The following is a 23,244-nucleotide window of genomic DNA, read 5'->3' on the forward strand; positions in this document are numbered from 1 at the left end:
GTGGTGTTAGTCTTCTCCAAAGTCTGAATGTTGTCCAAGTTACTTCAGTTCAAGAAAACATCACAGAGAACCACAGCTGAGTAGATCCCTAATAACTATTTACCATTATCTGAGCAAAGACAATGCTCTGGTTTTTAATTAAATGAGAAATAAAGAAAGCTCATTCAATGGGTGGGGGATGACTTCAGGTTCTAAGATCTAAGTCTGTAAGATTCTAAATATAAACCTGCAACTATATAATAACATAATTCACCTGAAGAATACTATGAAAATAGTGGTTTTCTCAGGCTGCTCCTCATTGTAGACCCTGTGGGATGCACATTCCCTAAGCTCACTCCCTGTCATTGCACGACTGGAGGCTCACTATAGTTATTAGGATGCTGAAAATGAGGTAGCACAGGTGGAAAGACAGAACTGCACAGCAAAGTCAGACTGGGACAATAGGGGAGGACACACTAGGGCAAACCTCACTGATTTCAAAATTGTTTGCAAATACTTTTTTCCCTTCATAGTAACCTTGTACAAAATCAAATTCCATATGAGTACAGGTAAATCTGTATAAGTTTCAGTAAGTACCTCCTTTACATGAGTTGGTAAGGGGACATGTCTAGTATAGCCATTTCCATGGTCAGAACTATTATCTCAAACACTGTCCCTTAATTAAATTCAGAGCAACCTCTGTCTGTGGGATCCTATGGTGTGTGTTCACCAAATACTAATTTTCTATCAGTATTCTGCTAATAATTAATAACACACCCAAAAGGTATTTATCTGAATGTTTTATTTATAGCAATGCTTAAAATAGTTTAAAATCACTACTCAAGTAAATTTTTATTATCATCATGTTTCAAGTTCAAGGATTGGAGGAGACTTTCTTAAGGCGTGGCTTTTGAGTTCACACTGAAAATATAACACTATTGAGTAAAAGAAGAGTATTTGTGTGTATGTATGCTAGTACAGGGTCTTGAACTCAGAGCGTGGGTTCTGTCTTTTATTATTTTTCACTCAAGGCTAGTATTCCACCACTTGAGCCACAGCACCACTTTTGGCTTTTGGCAGCTACTTGTATATAAGAGTCTCAAGGAAAGCAGGGAGCCGGTGGCTCACGCCTGTAATCCTAGCTACTCAGGAGGCTGAGATCTGAAGATCGCGTTCAAAGCCAGCCCCGGCAGGAAAGTCTGTGAGACTCTTATCTCCAATAAACCGCTAGAAAACCAGAAGTGGCGCTGTGGCTCAAGAGGTAGAGCACTCTCCTTGAGCTGAAGAGCTCAGGGCTTGCACCCAAGCCCAGAGTTCAAGCCAGTCTCAAGGACTTTCCTGCCCCAACTAGCTTCAAACAGCAATCTTCAGATGTTAGCCCCCTGAGTAGGTAGGATTACAGATGTGAGACACTAGCACCCAGCCAGGAATTTTTAAATAAAATTTATTCTACGCTGGATTTTTTAAATGTGGAGAATGAGAAATAAAAGTATTCCTGACTAAAGATTGCAGTTTTTAAGAATCTCTGATTGTTTCAAATATGTCTCTATAATACAGTTTTTATGAAAAACTGCCTATATGTTCAGGCATTCTTTTCACTTTGGATTTCCATTGTGAGACTGAGGTTCTGAATAACCCGCTCTTAGTAATAAAAGCCTTTGAAATTGCTCCCAAGAGAGAGCCAAATGATCAACTAGCAAGCAAAACATCAGAGCCCCAACAGTGAGTAGAAACATTGGCAAATAAACACCCTGGTGGGATACAGAGCTTGATGATTCACATTGTTTTTCGGGTCCTGTGTCAGTCTCATTGTGAGTTCTGTATTCGTTGTGGCCCAGAAGAGGTGCTGTACCTCCTTAAGTGTTCAACTTAATAGATTTCAACACTTGTGAGGCTTGTGCTCTTGTGTAGTACATGTGGGATCTACATTAAATGAGTCAATAGAACTCTGAAAGTTTAGAAGTATAATTAGAACTAAGATTTTTTTTTGTCTGCCATCACAGCTAGCATTGAAAAGCCCCTGCAGATGCTTTGAATAGAGTAATGATAAGATATTAAGGTTGAGAAATTAATACATTACTTTAATGATTTGTTTTGGAATCATCACATAATGCAGTCACATAATATAATCATATAACCATAAAGTTGAGATTCTTTTCATGAAAACTAAAGAAATAAATAAAAATACCACTTACTGTAAACTCTGACACCAAGGTCTTGCATGTTGGAGCCCTGGTTACTTCCCTAAACGTGTGTGGGGGTGCGAGTATATTGAGTTCACATGTTTGTGAATGCACTTGCTCTTCCTAAAATAACCTTTCCCTACCAGCACCTTGCGCTCTTTCACCTCCTTTTAATGCCCTCCACTTCATATTCTCTATCAAATTAGATTTTTCAAATAACTTAGCCCTACCCAATATTTCTTTTCTTTTTCCTTCTTTCCTTCTTTCTTTTATTCCTTCCTTCTCTACCCTTCCCCATGTCCCTTCTTTCCTCCCTTCCTTCCTTGCTTCCCTCCCTTTGTCCTTCCTTCTCTGTCCTCCCCCTCATTCCCCTTCCTTTCAGTTTTCTTCTCTCTTCCCTCCCTCCTTGTTTTCTTTCCTTTTCTTTCTTCCCTCCTTCCTCTTTTCTTTCTTTCTTTCTTCCTTCCTTCCCTCCTTCTTTTCTTTTTTCCTTCTTTCTTTCTCTCCCTTTCCTCTTCCTTTCTCTGTCTCTTTCTTTCCTCTTTCTCTGATAATTTCACTACCAAGAGGCCTGGGACATAGTATGGCTTTGCTTACTGTTTCACTTCTAACTCACTGGGATGGTGGAAACCTTGGATTATGAAGCTGTTTCCCTAATCTTTAAGAATGGAAAACATAACAAGAATGAAAATTTTAATGCTTGTTCAGAATTGCAGAACGAGGAAAGAAACAAGGTGGAAAGTAGAAAATGGTACTAATTGCAATCAGTATAAAATAAGAAAATGATATTTAACTACTTTATTATCTGTCCCACTCCTCTTTTGTTCTCATAATTTGTAGTAAAATTGCCCTTGACTGGCTCACCAAATTATAACAGCCTTCTAATATGAAACTTTTTGGTAAAGAGAATAGAAAGAGTATTCTATCTTTTCTGTAGTGTGGCTGATCAAATGTAAATTACTGAGAGTTTAGGATAGCCTAAATGTCTATGTTATCAAATGAACAACAACAACAAAAACATTCTTTGAGATGTTACACTTGACTTTAGCCAAAAGGCATCGGAACTATTCTGTTTATTGCACAGAATAGCTTCTGGCTTTAAATTTCCAACCTGTGCTCTTCACTACATCCAGATTGGAAGCCTTAGGACAGTGGCATATCACATCACAACCTCAACCTATCACCTCGTTTTCAATAGAAGATGACTTTGTACAGTGAGCAGTAGAAATATTCTAGAATCTATTGGGCTAGTGCCATAACCTAACCATAAGGGGCAGCAACCATCAGTCATACAAAAGGGCCCTTTAAACTTATCCCAAATATATCCCAGTGCAACTTCCTTTAGCTTACTTCCAGAGATAAACAGTAGCCATTGGAACATGACCCATAACTTCCACTGTCCCTCCCAAAAGTTTGTGTGAAGAGGACAGCAGCTGTAAAGTTTGCAACTCAAACATTTCAGTTAAGTAGATTTGTAAAGGAATGCGTGTGATTGTGAAGATATACTACCAGGGTCCCTCCTGGAACCTTAAAACAAGATTCATATGAATAAGAGGGCTGGAAATTCAAGTTTTTCAGCTTTCCAGTATATCCAGTTTTGCCAGCATCTAATAATATTTGCAGGTACACTCAGACAATATCTGTCAAGAAGAGAGGGAGGGAGGGAGGAAGGAAGTACACAGGAAGGGAGGAAGGAAGGAAGGAAGGAAGGAAGGAAGGAAGTAAGGAAGGAAGGAAGGAAGTCCACGGTTGTGTTCATCAGAATGACCTCGGCCGCGAACACTCAGAATGAGATTCTGAGTTATTGCAACATAGGAGCGTTTCACTCCTTTCAAGGCTTCTTAGGAAAAATTCCAGAATCTTGCTGCTGGCAGGCCTCCGGGGTGTTCCGGGTGTTCCAGGAGGGAGGGAAGGGGGAGGGAAAGTAAGCAACAAGAAAGCAAGCAAGAAAAGCAAGCCAGGAAAAAGCAAAGAAGGAAGGAAGGAAAAGAAAGAGAAAAGAAAGAAAGAAAGAAAAATGAATGGTTCTCTGTTTTTTTTTCCTAGAAGATTACTAAATCAATGTGTTTTTGCCAGGCACTGGTGCCTCATCCTTGTTACTCAAGCTATTCAGATGGTTGAGATGTGAGAATTATGGTTCAGAGCCAGCCCAGGAGGAAAAATCCGTGACTCTTATCTCCAGTTAACCAGCAACAAGCCACTCAAGTGGTAGATCCCCAGACTTGAGTAAAAAAGCTAAGAGAACAGCACCCAGGCCCTGAGTTCAATCTCCAGTACTAGTACCACACACACACACACACACACACACACACAAACGCACACAAACACACGTGTGTGCATGTACACAGCACACACACCACACACACATACATGTTGTTCTAGTTAAATTAGACCCATTATTTATAAGCTACATTTATCATACTAAATTTATGCTAAATACCTGAGTGATTTGGGATCTCTTCTCAATGTGAAATATGTCAACAAGATATATGAATCATATGCACATACTCTTTTCCTTTACTTTCTATGGAATATTAACCATTTTTGTACAATTTTACCACACCATCTAGGGTACTTCTTAGAAAGTGTGAGTAGAATCCATATTTGGAATGTCTTATTACTGAAGTTATGGGATAACTTTCTCCTCTCTGTATGTTTGCCTTTTGGTGAAGGACACACATTACACAGTGACATTTATTTTGTTGTTTTGTGTCTCCTAGGGGAAGAGTTGTCTGAATTTTTTTATTATGATGTAGCAGCTATAAGCAGCTAAAAAAATCCCCAATTCCCCAATTTTCCTTGGTAGGAAAAATATAGATTTATTTGAATTCGAATATAACTGTCCAGTGTGAAGCAGAGGACATTCTAGGAGGGAGAATAGGTGGTCAGCCATGCAACCATACAGAGCAGTGTCTCTGATCATCAAAAGTACCCGGAAAATCAGATGGTCTCTTTCAAAACTCAGAGTATTCACTTAAGCACCATTGATAAACCAATCTTTGAAGGCTGTTAGAGAATGCCAAAATCAAATGTTTCTTGCCAATACTAAATTTTCCATTCAGTGGGGATGGTTGAGAGAAGATTAGAAGCTATGAGGCGTCTAATCGTATTGACAGCAGAGTTATGAACTTAACTGCTGAGCTCTTTCACATGCTTCATTTAAGACCATGGAACTCTGCATACCCCAGTGGAAACAGGTCACTGAGGGCTCCAACAACCTGAATGGAATACAAACAGTATTTCCAACATCCCTGTGATTACCTCTTACAAAATATGTGCTTCTAAAAGTTTTCCCATCAATTATATATCCTTATTGGAATCGACACATTGGTGAGTGTCCATCTTTTAAAAGGATGTGCTGGAGAAAGAAAATAGGCAGTCCTTTTTGAAAGATTTGTCTATGATTGGTTCTCACAACATGACACTTGGACATTCCTTGTTGCTGGCTATTGATTTCCATATTGCAGTAAAATCTTTTAAAGTCTGGCAGATGATTTGCTGTCTTACTGTTATTTACTACATTTGCTACAACTTGAAGAATAGGAGGATCAATCAATTTAAAGTGATTAACAGCATGAATGAAAATTATAGCCTGCCTGCTCCAAACCCTTCACAAAGTGCTCATCCATGTGGAGCAGAGCAAGGTGTGACTTATCAGGAGATTCTAGGCCTATTTTAGCATGATTAGGAAAAATAATAATAAGGCTCGTTGACTTCATTCAGCTGGTATAATGAACATTATTGATTAAAATGTTAGGACCCATAAAGATTTCAATTTGGAGTAAAGGAGACCTTGCAGAAGAGAAAAAGGTTATGGTGTGTTGAGTAGGCAGTCAATTAAGTGTTTTGTAGAAAATTAATTTTTTAACATGAGCTGTCTGTTGTACTGCTTGGCCTTCGTTGGTGTACACTGTTCAGCCACATGTGTGCACATGGAAAGTAATGAGCATTGTTATTCAAGTCATACTCAAAATAGCTGTGAACATGATGTATTACTAGAAACTTATCAAAGAATTTGTTATGGTAATGAACAAGCTATTCCTCAAGTTATTGAACAGCCAATGGAATTTAATGGGCTTCCCTTTAGAATAGAGTTTTGTGCAATAATATAGCTACATATTATTTTCCAGTTCTTTCTAGTATTACATCAGTGATGTTTTAAATTCCTTTCTCTTGATTTTCTTAATTCTTCAGTATCAAAGTCTACCAAATATATACCGAACATGAGTGTCACAGTGTTCTATAGGAAAAGAGGGAGTTAGTTTTTCTTTGGTATAGTAGCAACTGCATTGTAATTTGTTGTTTATTACTGTTGATGGGCAAATTGGACCAAACTTGAAAATACCTGGTGGCTCATGCCTGTAATCCTAGCTACTCAGAAGACTGAGATACAAGGATCGTAGCCAGACTTCGGCAGGAAAGTCTGTGAGACTCTTACCTCCAATTAACCACCAGGAAACTGGGAATGGAGCTGTGGCTCAAAGTGATAGAGCACTAGCCTTGAGCAGAAAAGCTCAGGGACAGGGCCTAGGCCCTGAGTTCAAGCCCAAGGACCAACAAAAATAAAATAAAAATAAATAAATAAATAGAAAATATCTTGGTAGGGTACCAAACTACATGGTGGTTTGTACAAAAATAGAGAAAAGAATAATCAAATGATTTAGTTTAATAAAATGAAATCAATACCTTAAAAATGAAGTAAAACAAAATCTGTACTACAAAGTTTAGGGGAAAATATCTAGTTAATCTGTTTTTATAAGGTATGTGTAAAATCACCCCTAAAAAAACTCCACATTGGATACCAAAAGTTGAACAATATAAACTAAAAACAGTTTTTAAGCGTTTCTTTGGAGAAAAATATGGAAAAACATGAAAGCAAGGAAGGGAAAGAACTGAGGCTCATACAAGTCTCTGGCTTCTGCTTACCAACCAGGTCATAAACTCCTTAGGGGACCACACTCAATGTAACTAATTGCAAGAACTTTTGAAATGTTTATAAATAGACTTTTCTACTGGGTCTAAGAAACATTTTTAAAGTCATCTCTGATGTTAGTGAACAGTAATTTCACTATTTATTTTTCATGCATGTGCATGACTATAAATCAATTAGCTATCAGTATCCAGAAATGAATAAATATTCTAAAGTATTTCACTCTAAGTTACATAACCTTCAATAAGGAATATTTAATAGAAATTTATTACAAATGTGGCTATTTAATTTTCTAGGATGAAGCTCTCTTTTTGCCCACATTTTTGTTAGCATTTAATTAGCTTATTATTTGCAAAATGTGGTAGAAATTCATTGTGGCATTTCCATACTTGCATATACCATACTTAGATCTTATTCATGCTCTTACTTTTTTTATCCCCTCCTCTATTACTTTTAGTCTTCATTGTGATTTTAATGAGCTTCATTCTGACCTTTTTAGTAAATGTATACAATGTACCTGATCATATTCTACTTCAATCACCTTCTCTTTCTCCATTCTTACCCCACCTCCCCTTGCTAGTTCACCATCTCCTCCAAATAGTCCTCTATATTCATTTCTAGGTTTTTCTTTTAAATCTAGCTTCTGCATATAAAAGAAAGTGTGACATTTGTCCAAGTCTGGCTGATTTTATTTAACACAATAACCTCTCTGGTTCCATCCATTTTTTTCTCCAAATGTCATAGTTTTTATTCTTTATGAATAAACAATATGTCAGTATGTGTGTATGTATATATGTGCATACGTACACACTATGTTTTCTTTATCCCCTTGTCTGTCAGTTTGTACGTATGTGCATATGCTCATTGTGTTTGTTTGACATTTAAATCTTTAATTGGAGACACCACTAACCTTCATCCCTAGCCTATTTGTTACCCAAGTATTATAGGCAGAAACATCTTTGGTACATGGTCTAGACACTGTATTTTTTACTGGATTTTGCTTTTGAAGTTAGTAGTCCATGTTGTCCTGAGAGTGTTCTGCACCTGGTGTTCTGACTTGCCCTTGACTTTGTGCAGGTGTACCCTGAGTGTGACTCTGGAGCAGGCCATCATCCTCGCCAGAAGCCACGGGCTGCCTCCTCGCTACATCATGCAGGCTACAGATGTGATGCGGAAGCAGGTGAGTCTCAGAGATTAGAGTTGCTGTTCTGCAGGACTTGGATGTGAAGGTCCCTTTGTTCATTTATCAGGCATCTGAATACAATAGAAACTTTTCTAAACACGTGATTTCCAGATACAACATGAATGAGAAACTCCCACTTAGAACATAGTGCTTGCACATAAAGGGTCTCCAAGAATTTTTGGAGAACGCTGGAAAAGGAGCAAAAGAAAGTGACCACATAAACAGGAGCTTATGTAAAGGATAAGAAAAAGAAAAGATGGGTTTCTGGGAATAGTAAGTGATTTGGTATGTCTGGAGAAATAGATTAGAATGTAGCAAAGAAGAGGAAATTGAGGGCTCTGCTTGCTTCTAGTCATCTCTTAGGGACTTATATGCCATGTTAAGAAGTGTGTGCCTCTTCCCTGATAGAGCATTGATCTTAGATTTTCTTCTTGAGGATAAATAGCAGCTTGTGGATTCTCTTAGGTCACTGGAGTACTTATAGGTAGGAATCTAATTTCTTGTAAATGGAATGAACTTTCGATAGTCTAACCCAGGAGCATTTTAAAAGAGTGGCACCTTAGGTTTTCACCTTTTAAACTCTTTGCAAAATACTAAAACTGTACTAAGTGCACCAATATTGAATTAGAAAATGGGATTAATCTAGTAGAAAAGTTGCCTAACCCAAGGAATGAAAACAAAAAGGAAACATAACAATTTTATGTTTTATTCTCTACCTTTTCTTGAAGCTATTGCAGCAAATCTGTTTATGGACTCAATTTGAGTTGCCTTAGGGACAGAGATCTGCTTTTGTAATTATGATTGCTTGATTTGTTAATGACTTAGTTTTAAACTCTCAGGCAAACTTATAAATTCCTTTAGGCTTGCTCCTAAGATTACAATATAGTATCAAGGAAATCAATGGAAAAATGGACTGGAGTGGGCAACACCAAGCCTGCATCTACAACGCACATTGGGTCCCATGATGGCACATACCCTGGTACTTCTGGTTAGGATCTAGGAGCTGAAGATCCACAGGCAAGATGTTAGAAGGTTGAAGATGCATTTGCTAAGTAAAGGTTATACCCACCAGAGCCTTGTGACATACTGCCCTCCAGAAGGCAAAGGACAAACACAAATGCAAATTACCAGAGATTTTGGGGAGTAAAATGCAAATTCTGCCTTAAAAATGAATCAAAGTGAACTTCTGATTATTCATATTAGAGTTTGGCTTGCTGAGTCATGCAGAAAATAATTATCATTTTATTTTACTCTGTTGCTCTGACAGTAAGAATATCAAAACTATGTCTGATGACACCAAAAAGAGACTAAAATCAGGCTTTCTTTAGAATATTCTAATAAGGAGATTAGAAATCGGCTACATTTCTACTCTCTGGACCTGAATAATCATAATTCAATAATTCAATTCTCTTTATTATCTGTGTGTGTGTGTGTGTGTGTGTGTGTGTGTGTGTGTGTGTGTGTGTGTGGTCGTACTATTTAGTACTGATGCTTGAGCTTAGGTCCTTATGTACTTGCTTAGCTTTTTTGATTCAAGGTCAGTGCTCTACCACTTGAATCACATCTCAACGTCTGCTTTTTGATGGCTAGATGGAGATAAGATACATTCTTCTGGACTTTTCTGCCCAAGCTGGCTTCAAACTATGATCCTCAGATCTCAGTCTCTTGAGTAGCTTGGATTATAGATGTGAGCCACCAGCTCACATCTTTAATCTTTAACTTCTTAAAACCAAAAATAGAGAAAGTGGAAATAAACTAAAATTGATATTACTGATTATTGATTAAATTGATTATCACCCGTGCAACTGCTAAAATGTTTTAAAATATTATATGCTATCAACGCATGATATATTATGTAACATGTAATTTAAAAGATTAAAAAGTCAAGCAGTTCTTTGTAAAATTCTCCGATTTCTAAACTTCATTTTTCTTAGTATTTATTTTCCCCTGTGTTTTTAAAAATAAGTGCATTTAAAATAGATAGCTTTCTTCTTTTGTTGTTAGCCCCATGCCTCCAAGTGTGCATCCCAAATGGCTGTAAGAGGGAAAGAACTGATTTGTCACTTCTGTGTGGAAGATCCCAGAGCCTGAGGCCTCTTCTGTGGGAAAGGGAGCAGGCGGTGCACAGCAGATACGCTTGCAGTGTTCCTTCTGTTCTCCATCTTCTTTCCAGTATTTAGTCCACAAGCCAGCTCCTGCCTGCTTGTTATCTAAGCCGTCAGAATGCAAGTCTGAATCACAGATCTAACTTGCATTTTCTGTATTTTTGCCTTCCAACCTCTGGAAAAATTATTTAACCATTTAGATTCAGCTTTTCAGAGATTGAATTGTGAGTGTCTACTTTACTGTATATTGATATATTTGAACTCTTTCATTACCGAACTTTAATTATTATGTATTAAGGTATAATAATTTACTACAAACATGTATATATATATATATATATGTAAACACATGTGTATGTTTTACAATGTATAATGAATAAAATAAGATTCGTAGTTTCTTTCTTTTTCTTTTAGCTGGTCATGGGGCCTTGAACTCTGGGCTTGGGTGCTGGCCATCAGCTCTTCAGCTCAAGGCTAGCGCTCTACCACTTGAGTCACAGCACCACTTCTGGCTTTTTCTGCTTATGTGGTTCTGAGGAATCAAACCCAGGGACTCATGCATGCAAGTCAAGCACTCTACCACTGAGCCACTTTCCCAGCCCTGATTCTTAGTTTCTTTTTAAAATAAGGAGCTTTTATCATGATTCATTGTTCTTATTTACAACTTCAGTATTGTTTTCACAAACATCTTTCATTGAGGTGTTATTTTAGACTTCCCCACTTGAGTTTGAAGAAAAGATAGGAAAGAAAGTTATAATGCTTTCTGAAAATCATAGATATCCTTTGACATACTCATCCGATTAATTAATAATTATTTGTATAATGAACTTAAAAGTTATCCATGAAAGCAATAGGTTTAGAAAGCAGCCAAGCACCAGTGGCTCATGCTTATAATCCTAGATACTCAGGAGGCTGAGAACTGAGGATCCTGGCGGGAAAAGGCTCAGGCAGGAAAGACTGTGAGACTCTTAGTTCTAAGAACTACTCCTCCTCTCCAACAAAGGCCAGAAATGGAACTGTGGTTCAAGTGAGTACTAGCCTTGGTCAAAATAAGCTCAGAAACAGTGCCCAGTCCAAACCCCAAGACTGTCACAAGAGAAAATAAAATAAAGAAAACAAAAACATAAATACTTAGTAAAATATTATGAAAGTAAAGACAAAATTATAGATGAACAGTATACTCTAATGTATCTATTTTTCTCATGAGTATAGATAAGAAATTCTAAAATCAATTTGTTTTGAACCACCAAGTAAACATATGACAAATATGAGAATCTGGATTGTCACCAACAGACAAAGGAATTGCAAATAAGATCAATGAGAGACTGGAATCTCTAAGGAGCTATGTGGCACTTTGACAATATCAGCAGAACTGATACACACACACACACACACACACACACACACGGATAGATGTAGAAATGAATATAGATGTGTGAACATGTTTGTACCAGTAGACTAGCTCTGTCTACTATGCAAAGCCCAGTTCCTTGCCAGTAGTAATAATTATGTCCAGAATACAAAATTTGGCTCCTAAATAGAATTCTCCAACAACAAATTCTAGGCCCTTAGAGATGTGGTGAATTTTCAACTGAAATAAGAATGATAATCCTGGGAATTCTTGACATGCCAGAAAGCAAGCAATAAACCATTGTAAGGACATGGCATAAAGGACATAAAGCCAATTATGAACACCTATTTAAAAAGTCTGTGTGCATTGTTAGCCAGAGCAATAAGGCAAGAGAAAAAAATGAGAAAGGAAGAGGTCAAATTATTCCTGTGAGTAAAGGATATGCTGTCATAATTGTTGCTGCTCTGTCTATCAAAAACAAGCATGGTGAGAGAACAAAAAGACAGTCCCTTCCACAATAGCTTCAGAAAATTCAAATACCTAGCATTATATCTAACAAGGGGAAACAAAAGCCTCTACAGTGAAAACTATCACATCTAGACAGCAAATAAAGATATAGGACTAGGCTGAGAAATAGTTGGGAAGAGGAGGGGAGAGGAGTTGAGGCAAGTAATGAGAGGCATTAAATGTGATCAAAGCAAATTAATATATACAAATAAAATGGTATTGATGAAGTCCACTGGATCTTTTAAATTAATACTGTCTTTTACTATACACTTTGAGATGTAAGTCTTTGGAGTTCCATGTGGATATGCTTATCCAGAAAGTGCTTTTTTTAAAAAAAAAATTGTGGTAGAGTGCTAACCTTTAGCACAAAGAGGTTCAGAGATAGCACTCAGGCCCTGAATTCAAGCCCCACAGCCAACAAAAAAATTAAAATTAATATATATATATGTATATAGGTATATGTGTATATACACTCACACACACAGTTTGCACTGACTTCAGGATGTCTGTAGGTTTCAAGGTAGCATGATATTTCTGTATAAATAATACTAGTCCATGGAGTATTGGGTCTTTATCTGGATCTTCAAGACCCAGCTCCACTTGTTGAATAGAACCCATAACCTTTCAGAACATCAGCCCTCTCTCCATACTTTTGGAGAAAAAAAAGGCAAAGAACAGAGCCTTTGTCCCCATTGTTCCACGAGATCTTCCTCAAATAGTTCAAATGGGTCAAATGCATGAAAGAAGGAAAGAGCCCATTCATTAGTGAGATTGGGCATCCTATCTCATTTGTATTCTTGCCAAATTGCTGTGTAGGGAAGATGTACAAATGCATAGTGTTAGAGATTGTTTTGGAAAGCCTTTGATGGAGAGTGTGAAATAGGTGAAAGCAATCACCTAAATCTCACGTGTCCACATTAGAAAGAGGGACAGCAACAGGACACAGCATAATACCCTTCCATTCCTCTTCACAATTATGCTCTCACTCCACTGGTCGCCTTTCCTTTTCCACCGAGCAGAGCTCCTTCTAGCCAGGGCCATGTCTTCTAGCCAGGACTGTGCTTTCTGACCTTCTTGTGGTTGTCAGGTCTCATCTTCTCCTGCTCTCTTCAAAGATGGTCTTCTAGAGACACTCTTTCTAGAGTGCTCCACCATCTCACTTTTGCTCACCTGAAACTAGTTCTTTGCATTACAAAAGTGGCCAAGGTTTTCTTGCTTTCATGGCTTTTTATTGTTCATTTCAAGTTCTGACCAGCACTAGAATATGGGTCAGACAAAGAAGAAGTTATCTGCCAAAATTGACACTCTAACATGGCACAGTGTTTGCCATGGATTCAATGAACAATCAACAAATAATGTTGTAACCCCTTCAGGAACCTGTATGATTTTCTTCTTTGTATCAGATTAGTTCTCCAGAAATTGCTTTAGAACCATTTAAGAAAATATTTTCCTAAATACTTAGTTAAATAGTGCTAATTCCAAAATTGGTAATGATTCATGTCTGAGGAAGCAGGTGGAAGAATGATGGACTTGTAAGTTCTGTTCCACAAAAGTAGCAGTGTAGAACAGGTGTTTACAGCCTACTTGTCTCCTGTTCCCAGTACCATAAGTGAATGTTTCTAAGAATTTGAATATGGAGGAGAGACGGAAGAGCTGGCTGTTAAACTCTGGATTATTTAGGGAGTTGAGAAACACATAGTATTCATCTGAAACACAAGAACCTTTTTGATTCTTAAAAGTGTTTATTGGAAACTATTCAGGTGGTTATTTCTCCTACTTTTCACTCTCTGTCTCTGCCTCTCTGTCTCTCTTACTTACTAAATTACTGGAATAACTTTTCTACACTAAGACTATAACGGTATGCTACATAACTATTAATACAGTGAAAGGTTAAAAGTGATTTTCCTGACTTTCAGGGAGCAAGAGTTCAGAACACAGCAAAGAATTTGGGAGTCAGAGACCGGACCCCTCAGTCAGCACCCAGGTAAGTGTACCCCCATAGCAACACTGATGACAAATGCCCAGTGCCTATGATTGTGGGGATTGCCTTTGTAACTGCCCATTGGCTAATAAAATTAAGCTTAAGTGTCTCAGAACTAAATGGACATTACTCCATGAATTCAAAAAAGAAGTCTAAAAAATAGAACTAAAACTTTAAATCGACCTGTGCCACTGGCCAGGATGCCATGTTTCTTTTTCCTCCTGTGACTGCACAAGCCCTTCTCTTCATTGATTGCTTTTCTCATTTGCATATCAATGGAAAACTCCTTCTTATCTTACAAAACCCAGCTTAGATACCATTTTCTATTTGGATCCTTTCCTGAGTGCCTTTCTTTTTGGGCTCCTTTAGCATCTCCTATATTGTTTTATGAATACGTTCACATTGTGTAACGGGATATTGGTATGTGTTTCATTACCCAACCTGAGTATAACTTCTAAGAATAAGAAATGCTTTGGGAATTTTATTTTTCCTCATCCTAGTGTCTTATAGTAAAAAATCAAATATCCAAAGTAATTCCAATAACATATGAATAAATTAGTTCATGGGTTTTTATTTGTTATGTCAAACAATCACAGTTACATATTGTCCTATGAAAGTATTCCAATCCACCTTTAAAATAATTGAACAGACTTAGAAGCTCCAGAGAAATGTCTTGTGTTTGATTTCCCTGGTGATTGGGGGTAGGCAGACATTTATTTTGAAGTAGGACCAAAGCTCAGTAATTTCTCTTGCATTGGATTGCTTTTATCCATTTGCATTTTAACAAAAAGTAGGCTCCTCCAAGCACTACCATAGAAAACACTATATTTGTTTCTATTTACAACACCATTATCAGGATGAGAGTGATGACACCAACGTTATAAAGTTATACTTCATTCTGAAAACCTATGTGGGCAGTGAATGTGCTTTTCAAAAGGAAAACCTATTTCCTCTCCCTAAAAATGGATGGAGCACTCATGACCTGTCTACATTCATCATTAATTCTGACTCCTAACTCTATTTAGTTTTCTGGTCTTGTTAATGTGATCTTTCATAGCTTATTAGATTAGAATCTAAGACATATTACTGAAGAATCATTTCACATAAGCATTGTCTCCCCAGCGCCTTGAACAGATGTGGTATATTTATATAATAGACAGTGAGGTGTTAAAAATTCCAATAAGAAAACAAGATAATGATGCTGCAAGGTGTTTTAAGCTAGAGCTTATTCACACTAATAAACAAGTGGGGTTAGAATGAGTTTTCAGCATCCTGATCAATAAACCAATATGCAAGCTGAAACCCAGGAAAGAAACTGGTGAGCCCACTTCTTTTTTTTACTGGGTGATATATGACACTTGAGATGTGACACAATAAAATGAGCCAGCTATCAAATTGACACTTTTTACAAGGGAATAATAACCCTGAGAGAGAAATCAAGAGTAATTTCAAATCTGCATTTTATTTACTCGTTCAGTCATTCTGAAAAGGTCTATTAGGGACCTAAGAAAGGCAGTCCATCAAATATAGGGGTTACACCATGGGGGAGAAACATACAAAGCAACAAAAAAAATCACATGCTACCTTATAAATATGTTAGAAACAATAGCAAGAAAGAAAAAGAAAAAACACTTGTGTCCCTATCTTGGGGTTCATTTCACTTAACTTCATCTTACATGGTCATATGTACATAGCTTTTGAACTTTTCTACTTGTCCCAGACATATACTAGTTATTGCAAATAAGGGAGACCCTGGGACCTTTGTTTCTTTTAGCCTGGCTTACTTCACTTAATATAATTTTTTCCAAGTCTTTCCATTTCCTAGCAAATGGGGCAATGTTATTCTTTCTGATGGAGGCATAGAATTCTATTTTTGTGTGTGTGTATATATCACATATTCTTGATCCATTCATCTACTGAGGGGCATCTGGGTTGGTTCCATATCTTAGCTATGGTAAATAATGCTGCAGTAAACATAGTTGTGCTGGTATCTTTAGTATGGTCTTGTTTGTGATCGTCTGGATAAATGCCCCAAAGTGGGATTGCTGGGTCATAGAGGAGCTCTATGTGGAGTCTTTTGAGGAACCTCCATACTGCTTTTCAAAGTGGTTGAACAAGTTTACACTCCCACCAACAATGCAGTAGGGTTCCCTTGTAGCCACATCCCCTCCAGCATGTTGTTATTAAGAGTTCTTGATTATAGCCATTCTAACTGGGGTGAGGTGGACTCTCAATGTTGTTTTGATTTGTATTTCTTTTATGGCTAGAGAGATTGAGCATTTCTTCATGTGTCTATTGACCATTCTTATTTCCTCTTCGGAGAAGTTTCTCTTTGGCCGACTTATTTATTGGGCATTTGTTTCTTTGAGGATTTGTTTTTGGGGGATTTAGTTTTTTGAGTTCTAAGTGTATTTTAGATATGAGACCCTTATCCATTGTATGGCTAGTGAAGATTTTTCTCCCAATCTGTGGGCTTTCTATTGATCTTGCTAGCTATATCCATTGCTATGCAGAAGCTCTGTAGCTTCATGCAGTCCCATTTGTCCAACCTTCCTTTGATTTGTTGTGGGAGGGGAAAGGAGGAAACAAAATGTTTAAATAGGGATACAGGTTGAGCCATTGTAACAATGAGATATACAAGACACTGTTGATAAACAAACTTTATAATTTAGGTGGGGGGGGCGTAGTTGAGGAGGTGGGAGGGAAGGGATGGTAGGGGAAAAGCAAAGGAGGAGGCAACAATGTTTGATAAGAACTGTACTCATTTTCTTGCTCATGTAACTGTAACCCCTCTGTACAATACTTTCACAATAAAAAATGTATTTAAAAAAGGCAATCCATCCTTTGCCCCCCTGGAGAATATAAACCTGAAACAGAATGGATCTGGCCCTCCAGGAGCTTTCCATTAGAAATAAATGCAGTAAACTCTACTGTAAGGAAAAGTATGCATGGCAGTCTATGGAAGAGCAGGTAAAATACCTAGGAGCACAGAGGAGCCTTGGATCCCTGCTGACTGGGGTCTCTCCTGCCCTAAACACAGCAAGTTAGAAAACATAATTGATGCTCAATGTCAGGTCACTCAGACTAAACCTACTGAAATGTTTGTATTGTTGTATAGCAACAATCAAATAAAACCAGTTATTTTCAGATGAAGAGTATCTGACAAACTACAACAGAAATGAGCATAAATTGTCATATAAACATAGAAATAGGTCATCACACAACCCAAGGATGAAGACAGAAGCACACAGAATGCTCATGGCCCAGCCAGCTTGGAGTGGCAACCCAACCAGCTTGGAGTGATACACTGACACCACGCCCCAGAGTACCATCATGGTCCGGAGAACTACACCTGTGTCTCTGTAATTGCTATCTGAATGTGATTGAGAATCATGCAAAGAAGTAAGGCTGGAGATATAGAAGACCAAATGTTCCATCCCAAATGGAAGATTACCAGTTGTAATGCATTTCTCTATTATGTCACAAAATCTGAACTTGCAATTCTACAAAAGCTTGATTTTCCTTGTGGTCCAAAGTGAAAAGAATCATTCTGGGTCTTGGCTCCTGCTCTCTTCCTGACCTTATTGTATTAGATATTGTTTTCTTCTGAGATGAAATCTTCTTATCTGTTACTTAGGGAGAATGGCCTTGAGATGGGGCATAACTGATAGTGTAACCTTGAAAGAGGCATTTGCTTTCTGGGTCTCCTTTAAAACAACCTGTCTTTGGGCAGTGCAAAAAGGAAAGGCATGATCTGTAGAATGATGTATGACAGTTCTGCTCTCTGAAGATTTGAATATGGGCTGAAATACCAACCCCATCATGGCTGCGAGAGCCCAGATTAGAACAGCAGAGAATGGAGCAACTCCTGTTCATGCAGGGCCACTGATGTGGAATGAGAATACAGCCAGGACTACAAATGTTGGGCCCACAAAGGCCTCCCACTGCCCAATGGTTTAGCTGCCAAAACACAAAAGGCCTCACTGCAGCGTTAAGAGTCCAACTCTCTATTACATTTCACTCTCAAACTTCTTCTGCCTGCTCCAAATTCCCAAAGCTCCACGATTTCCATTACAAATGTGTCTGAACTCAAATAACCCTGAGTTACTTCCAAGATGCCTCAGAAGTTCAATCTGCCCAGCTCCCCAGTACCCAGAGCTATTATTTCATTAGGTGATCACAGGGAGTAGCCTTTGCTCCAATTTGCAAGGCCGACATTTCAAAGACTCTGTCTACCCTGTGACATTGGTTCCTTTTTGTGCAAATGTGCGGAGCAAGATAATGGAAAGTGATGGTTCACCCCAAAGTGGGATATGTGCCACCCATCTTCCTTCCCTGCTCTCCCTTACTCAAGCCTTGTGCTTTAGCACTCATGATGAAACACTGTCAGGGGAATAAGAGGATAGAAATTAAGGGGGGAAAAGAATGTTCTCATCGTTTTATTATTTCAGTGCTGGGAAGACAATGGAATCAGCTTTTTGGATATGGTATGTCTTCAGTAGTCTCCTCTTCTGTGGAGATAACATACCCAGGCATAAGCCACTATCTTCCCAATTCAAAAGTACATTTCATAACTCTCCAAAGATAATTACTAATGCGTTTCTAAACTAAGAAACTTCATTTTATTAATGAGATTTACAACTCAGTGTTAAATCTTTCTCATTCTTCTCCATTGATTCAGAATTAGCCAGGGATTAAATGTCAAAGGGAGAGCAAAATCTGTAATTGCTAAATTGATTAACAACTCAGTCAAGCTGTGTTCAATTTGATCTGTAAAAAGAGAGTCAATCACTCAATCTCAGCTCTGTGTTTGAACTGCTCAGGCCTTTATCTTCTTCTTCTTTAAAGCTGAACAGCTGGGACTGGAAATGGACATTATTAGCTCGGTGGTAGACAACGCACATAGCAAGTATGAAGCCCTGATTCAATCATTAGAAAGTCCCTACCTCCCCTCACCCCTGCAAAAAAATGTATAGGGTTGAATTCTGCATGAGATATTAGCATATGGTCTTCAGTGAAAGTTCATGATTAAGGAGAGTAAATACAGTCTAGATCTACTACAAGTAATGCATTTGGCCTGAGGTCCCTAGGGTTATGTGACAGCTAGCATGTTCCCTTTTACTTTGCTTCTGGAGTTAGGACTGAACCATTCAGGAGACTAGAGCACTGGAACTTGTGTAACCCTAGTGGATTCCCTTGAGCTTGTATTAATGCTGTATGTCCTCACACAACTAGACCAGGGCTTCAAAGGGAGCATCTCTGGACATCTCCACAACTAAAGTGGATTCTGACCCACCAAGAGGTTTTGTTGACAGATAAGTGCTTGATAGAGCCAGGCCAAGAATCATCAGTGCTCCTTGACACCAGGCCTCAGGAAATCTGTCACTTCCTCCCATTCATATCCTACTTCCTGCATGACGGTGATGGTACAGACTAAACTCCACTTCTAAAATGCATGAGAAATCCAGTAGCCTCCTCTGAGATAAATGTGATTTCACTAGAAGCTGATCACAATCAGTATGATGGTAATTTTCATCATAGCATCTTCTCTTGGGATTCAGAGAATAAATTTTACTGCTAGGAAAGTAAACACATGGGTGGACATTGCTGGACCAGAACAGCAGATTTTAACAATGCAGTCTTGCTTAGTAGCTTTCTAGGCATGCTGAGAAACACAGGTGTTTGTTAGATCATATAATCAAACCTGAGTGACACACTGGGTGACTGACTGTCAGACTTTGCTGTGTCTTTTCTAGGTTGTACAAGCTGTGTGAGCCACCTCCTCCTGTGGGGGATGAATGAAGACCCTTCACAAGGAGACAACAGTCAGAAGCTACACAATGCACATGTCTCAACATTCTCCACTGAAAATAAAGAGATGCCTTCGTTCAGTTCCCTCCCCATGGTGGAAAAATTAACATTCAGATTGTACTTGGATACTTATGCTGAAATAGATAAGAGTTCATGCAGACAGTCAGTCTTATCAAAGAAATTCTTTTTTTCAGGTCAAAATTCACTGGTGGAATTCATGGGGGAAATATTAGAGGTAAAAAAAAAAATAGTAGCAATTGTACCTGCTTTCTCATTCGTTATAGTGTTTGCTTTCCACTGCTCCTCATGGACAGAGCTAATGGTGATAGATTTTTCCTGAAGAAGTCTGTCATGGAGAAAACATAGTTGCGTTCTGTGTGCCCTGAAAACAGGTTAGCACCCATGTAGCCTTGGTGGCATGGGTGCTTTGTTCCTCGTCTGTGTCAGAGAAGGCATCTGTCAAAGGTGGAGAAGCGTGTGTTGCTTTCCCCCAAAGGATTCTCAGTCGGGAAGAGCTGTTGAGTTCTCAGAATGACATCTTCCAATGCTTTTGGGTATATTTCAAGTACTAGATCCTGTGTTATCAGTGGCCACGAATAAGGAGTAGTGAGGACCAAGGAAGAGAAACACAAGCCTAATGTAAAAACCCAGCCTTGAACATAGAACTATCCTTTCTTCCTTAAGTATAATCTGTCTTCATGTGTTGAGCATTACGAGTGAATTATTATTGGTCTTAAATACATGGCTTTCAAAATAATTAAACATTCTTACAGTGAATATAATGAGTCATGCATTGTTTAACATTTGGGACAAGTGCTGAGAATAATGCCAGCAGGTGGCTTACTTTACCCCTATGCCAGCATCATAGGGGAGCATACACAAGCTGAGGTGGTGACCTCAGTAGGTGATAGAATCTTAAAACACCATGTTCGTGTATGTTGATCATCATTGACCAGAACACCAGTATATAGCACATGCCTGTATATAGATTTCAATTAAGTATGTGAGATGCTTTCACAACTAAAGTTCAAGAAAACTACCATTACATTTTGTCTTAATAAAATCTAATAATGGCCCTCAGGCTGTTATTAAGAATCTTCTTCACTAGACAGTGTACATGGAGTAACAAAAATACTGTTATGAATATTTGGGATATCGACATGTCTCTGTATCCAGATGGCTATCTGTTGACTAGCAGCAATCATTACTTGACACAAATTTTTGCAGGAAGTCCATATAGATAATGACCAGCAAACTGACATCAGGTTCCAACGAAAAAGCTGAACACCATGAATTAAATGAAGATAGGACCTTTATGTGCCTATGTATATTAAGTCTATCTTTAACTTTCAGGGATTTAACAATTAGATATTGTTGGCACGTGAAGGTTCCTATACAGTTTTGAAGGTTCATGTGAATCTGTGGCTTTCCTACGCTGAACATGTGATCACTTTGAATTCATGGTGAATGAATGAACAGAGCTGACTAGCTTACTAGAACTTTTCTTCCTGTCATCATAGCTTTTGGTAACCACCCTAGTAATAATCCTCATCAGAGTCATGAAAAGGCCATCTAAATGATTCAGTTGTACTTTTCCATGTCTCATGGGATCCATTATCTGTTATCGTATTGATAAGCTCATGAACTTTAAGGATCTACTCTGTATTCAGTGGAATACACTCAATATTGTTTTTAGGGTTAAAAATAGGCATTATCTTGCTCATGTAACTGTAACCCCTCTGTACAGTATCTTTACAATAAAATATATATTAAAAATAGGCATACTCTACCAGTGTGCATGGCACTTATTAAATGCTTGAGTAGTTTATACCAACAACAGTCTATGTAATTTTTCTTGTACTAAAATTACAACTAACACTGATGTTTACTCTGTACCAAATAATTATTCTTCTTAGCCCATATTTACTTGTTACTGTTTCACAGAATCTTCACAATAGGGCTGAGGGATGGTATGTTTTTATTGCCCTGTTTAAGAGTTGGGAAACTGAAGTGCACAAGTTCATATTACTAACAAGAAAGTCTCTTACTATGCTATGCTGTTTTCCCTTATTGGTGTAATAATAATACAAATTATGTATTGCTCTAGCTAGAGTTATATAGTATGCATTGCCATTTAATTCTGTATCTTCTATTGCACAAAGTGAATGCAAATATGAATGCATATTAATGCCCTTAATATATGAAAATGTGCAGTTTCCCAGGTATTTTCTCATTCTGGATGCACATTTGCAATATGAATTTTGTATAGTGTAACCCCCTAATTGAAAGTAATAGTTTTAGACATTTATTACAAGTGTGGAATAGTAATCATATGAACCTTGACTATAACGTTGAAGGAAAGGTAACAGAAAAAATATGTAGTGGAGGAGTGACTAATAACTGCTTTTCTTTACCATAAAGTACCTCCATATAGTATTGGACATTTAACTGTCTGGCGGTTATAGAATCTATTTACCTACAAGCTTTACAGTCCTCCCTAACCAGAGCTCCTTCAAATGATGCTGACGCCTGCTATCTATCTTTCTAATGCCTACATTTGGATTTCTGACCCTTTCTGAAATAGATTACTATGCATTGAAGTTTTATATCTTACCGGAGAACCTGGCTCAAAAAATAATAATCACTTACAAAGTCCATACACGGCAAATATTCCATTGTCTTTTTTTTTTTTTTTTGGGTCCGGTCGTGGGACCTGAACGCTGGGCCTGAGCGCTGTCTCTCAGCTCTTCAGCTCAAGGCTAGTGCTCTACCACTTGAGCCACAGCGCCACTTCCGGCTTTTTTTCTTTTTGCTTATGTGGTGCTGAGGAATCGAACCCAGGGCCTCAGGCATGCAAGGCAAGCGCTCTACCACTGAGCCACCTTCCCAGCCCTCCATTGTCTTTTGTGTCTTTTTCTAATATCAAATTACATAACTTCTAATGTTAAATTATGCAATTTAATATAAGTACAAGAAATGTGATTAAACTAGCAGCTTATATCTATTCCCACTATGATTTAGATGAAAAGAATGTCTGTCATAATTTTACTTCTAGTGGATATGTAACACTGAATTTAAAGTTCACACTTTGTTTTATAAGTCAGCATCCCCAAATGAAGAGCTGGGCTGTTTCCTATCTCTTTAAGGTGTACACTGGCAGGGGTCTGGATTCTCTCTGTATTCATTGGCTGTTTCCTGCAGTAACAAAACCCAA

General features: G+C 38.0%; 1 protein-coding gene across 1 annotated transcript in view; it reads left to right on the forward strand.

The window, feature by feature from the left end:
* Prex2 (phosphatidylinositol-3,4,5-trisphosphate dependent Rac exchange factor 2) overlaps positions 1-20,807 on the forward strand; it is a 255,031-nt gene extending 234,224 nt beyond the window's left edge. The window contains exons 38-40 of the mRNA XM_042666524.1: positions 8,170-8,272; positions 14,155-14,222; positions 19,976-20,807. Coding sequence (XP_042522458.1) covers positions 8,170-8,272; positions 14,155-14,222; positions 19,976-20,021 — 217 coding nt within the window. The 3' untranslated portion in view covers positions 20,022-20,807. The remainder of the gene's footprint in view (positions 1-8,169; positions 8,273-14,154; positions 14,223-19,975) is intronic.
* Positions 20,808-23,244: the final 2,437 nt, after the last annotated feature.

This window comes from Dipodomys spectabilis, unplaced genomic scaffold, assembly GCF_019054845.1.
Source record: "Dipodomys spectabilis isolate Male_0828 unplaced genomic scaffold, ASM1905484v1 ptg000015l, whole genome shotgun sequence".
NCBI lineage: Eukaryota > Metazoa > Chordata > Mammalia > Rodentia > Heteromyidae > Dipodomys > Dipodomys spectabilis.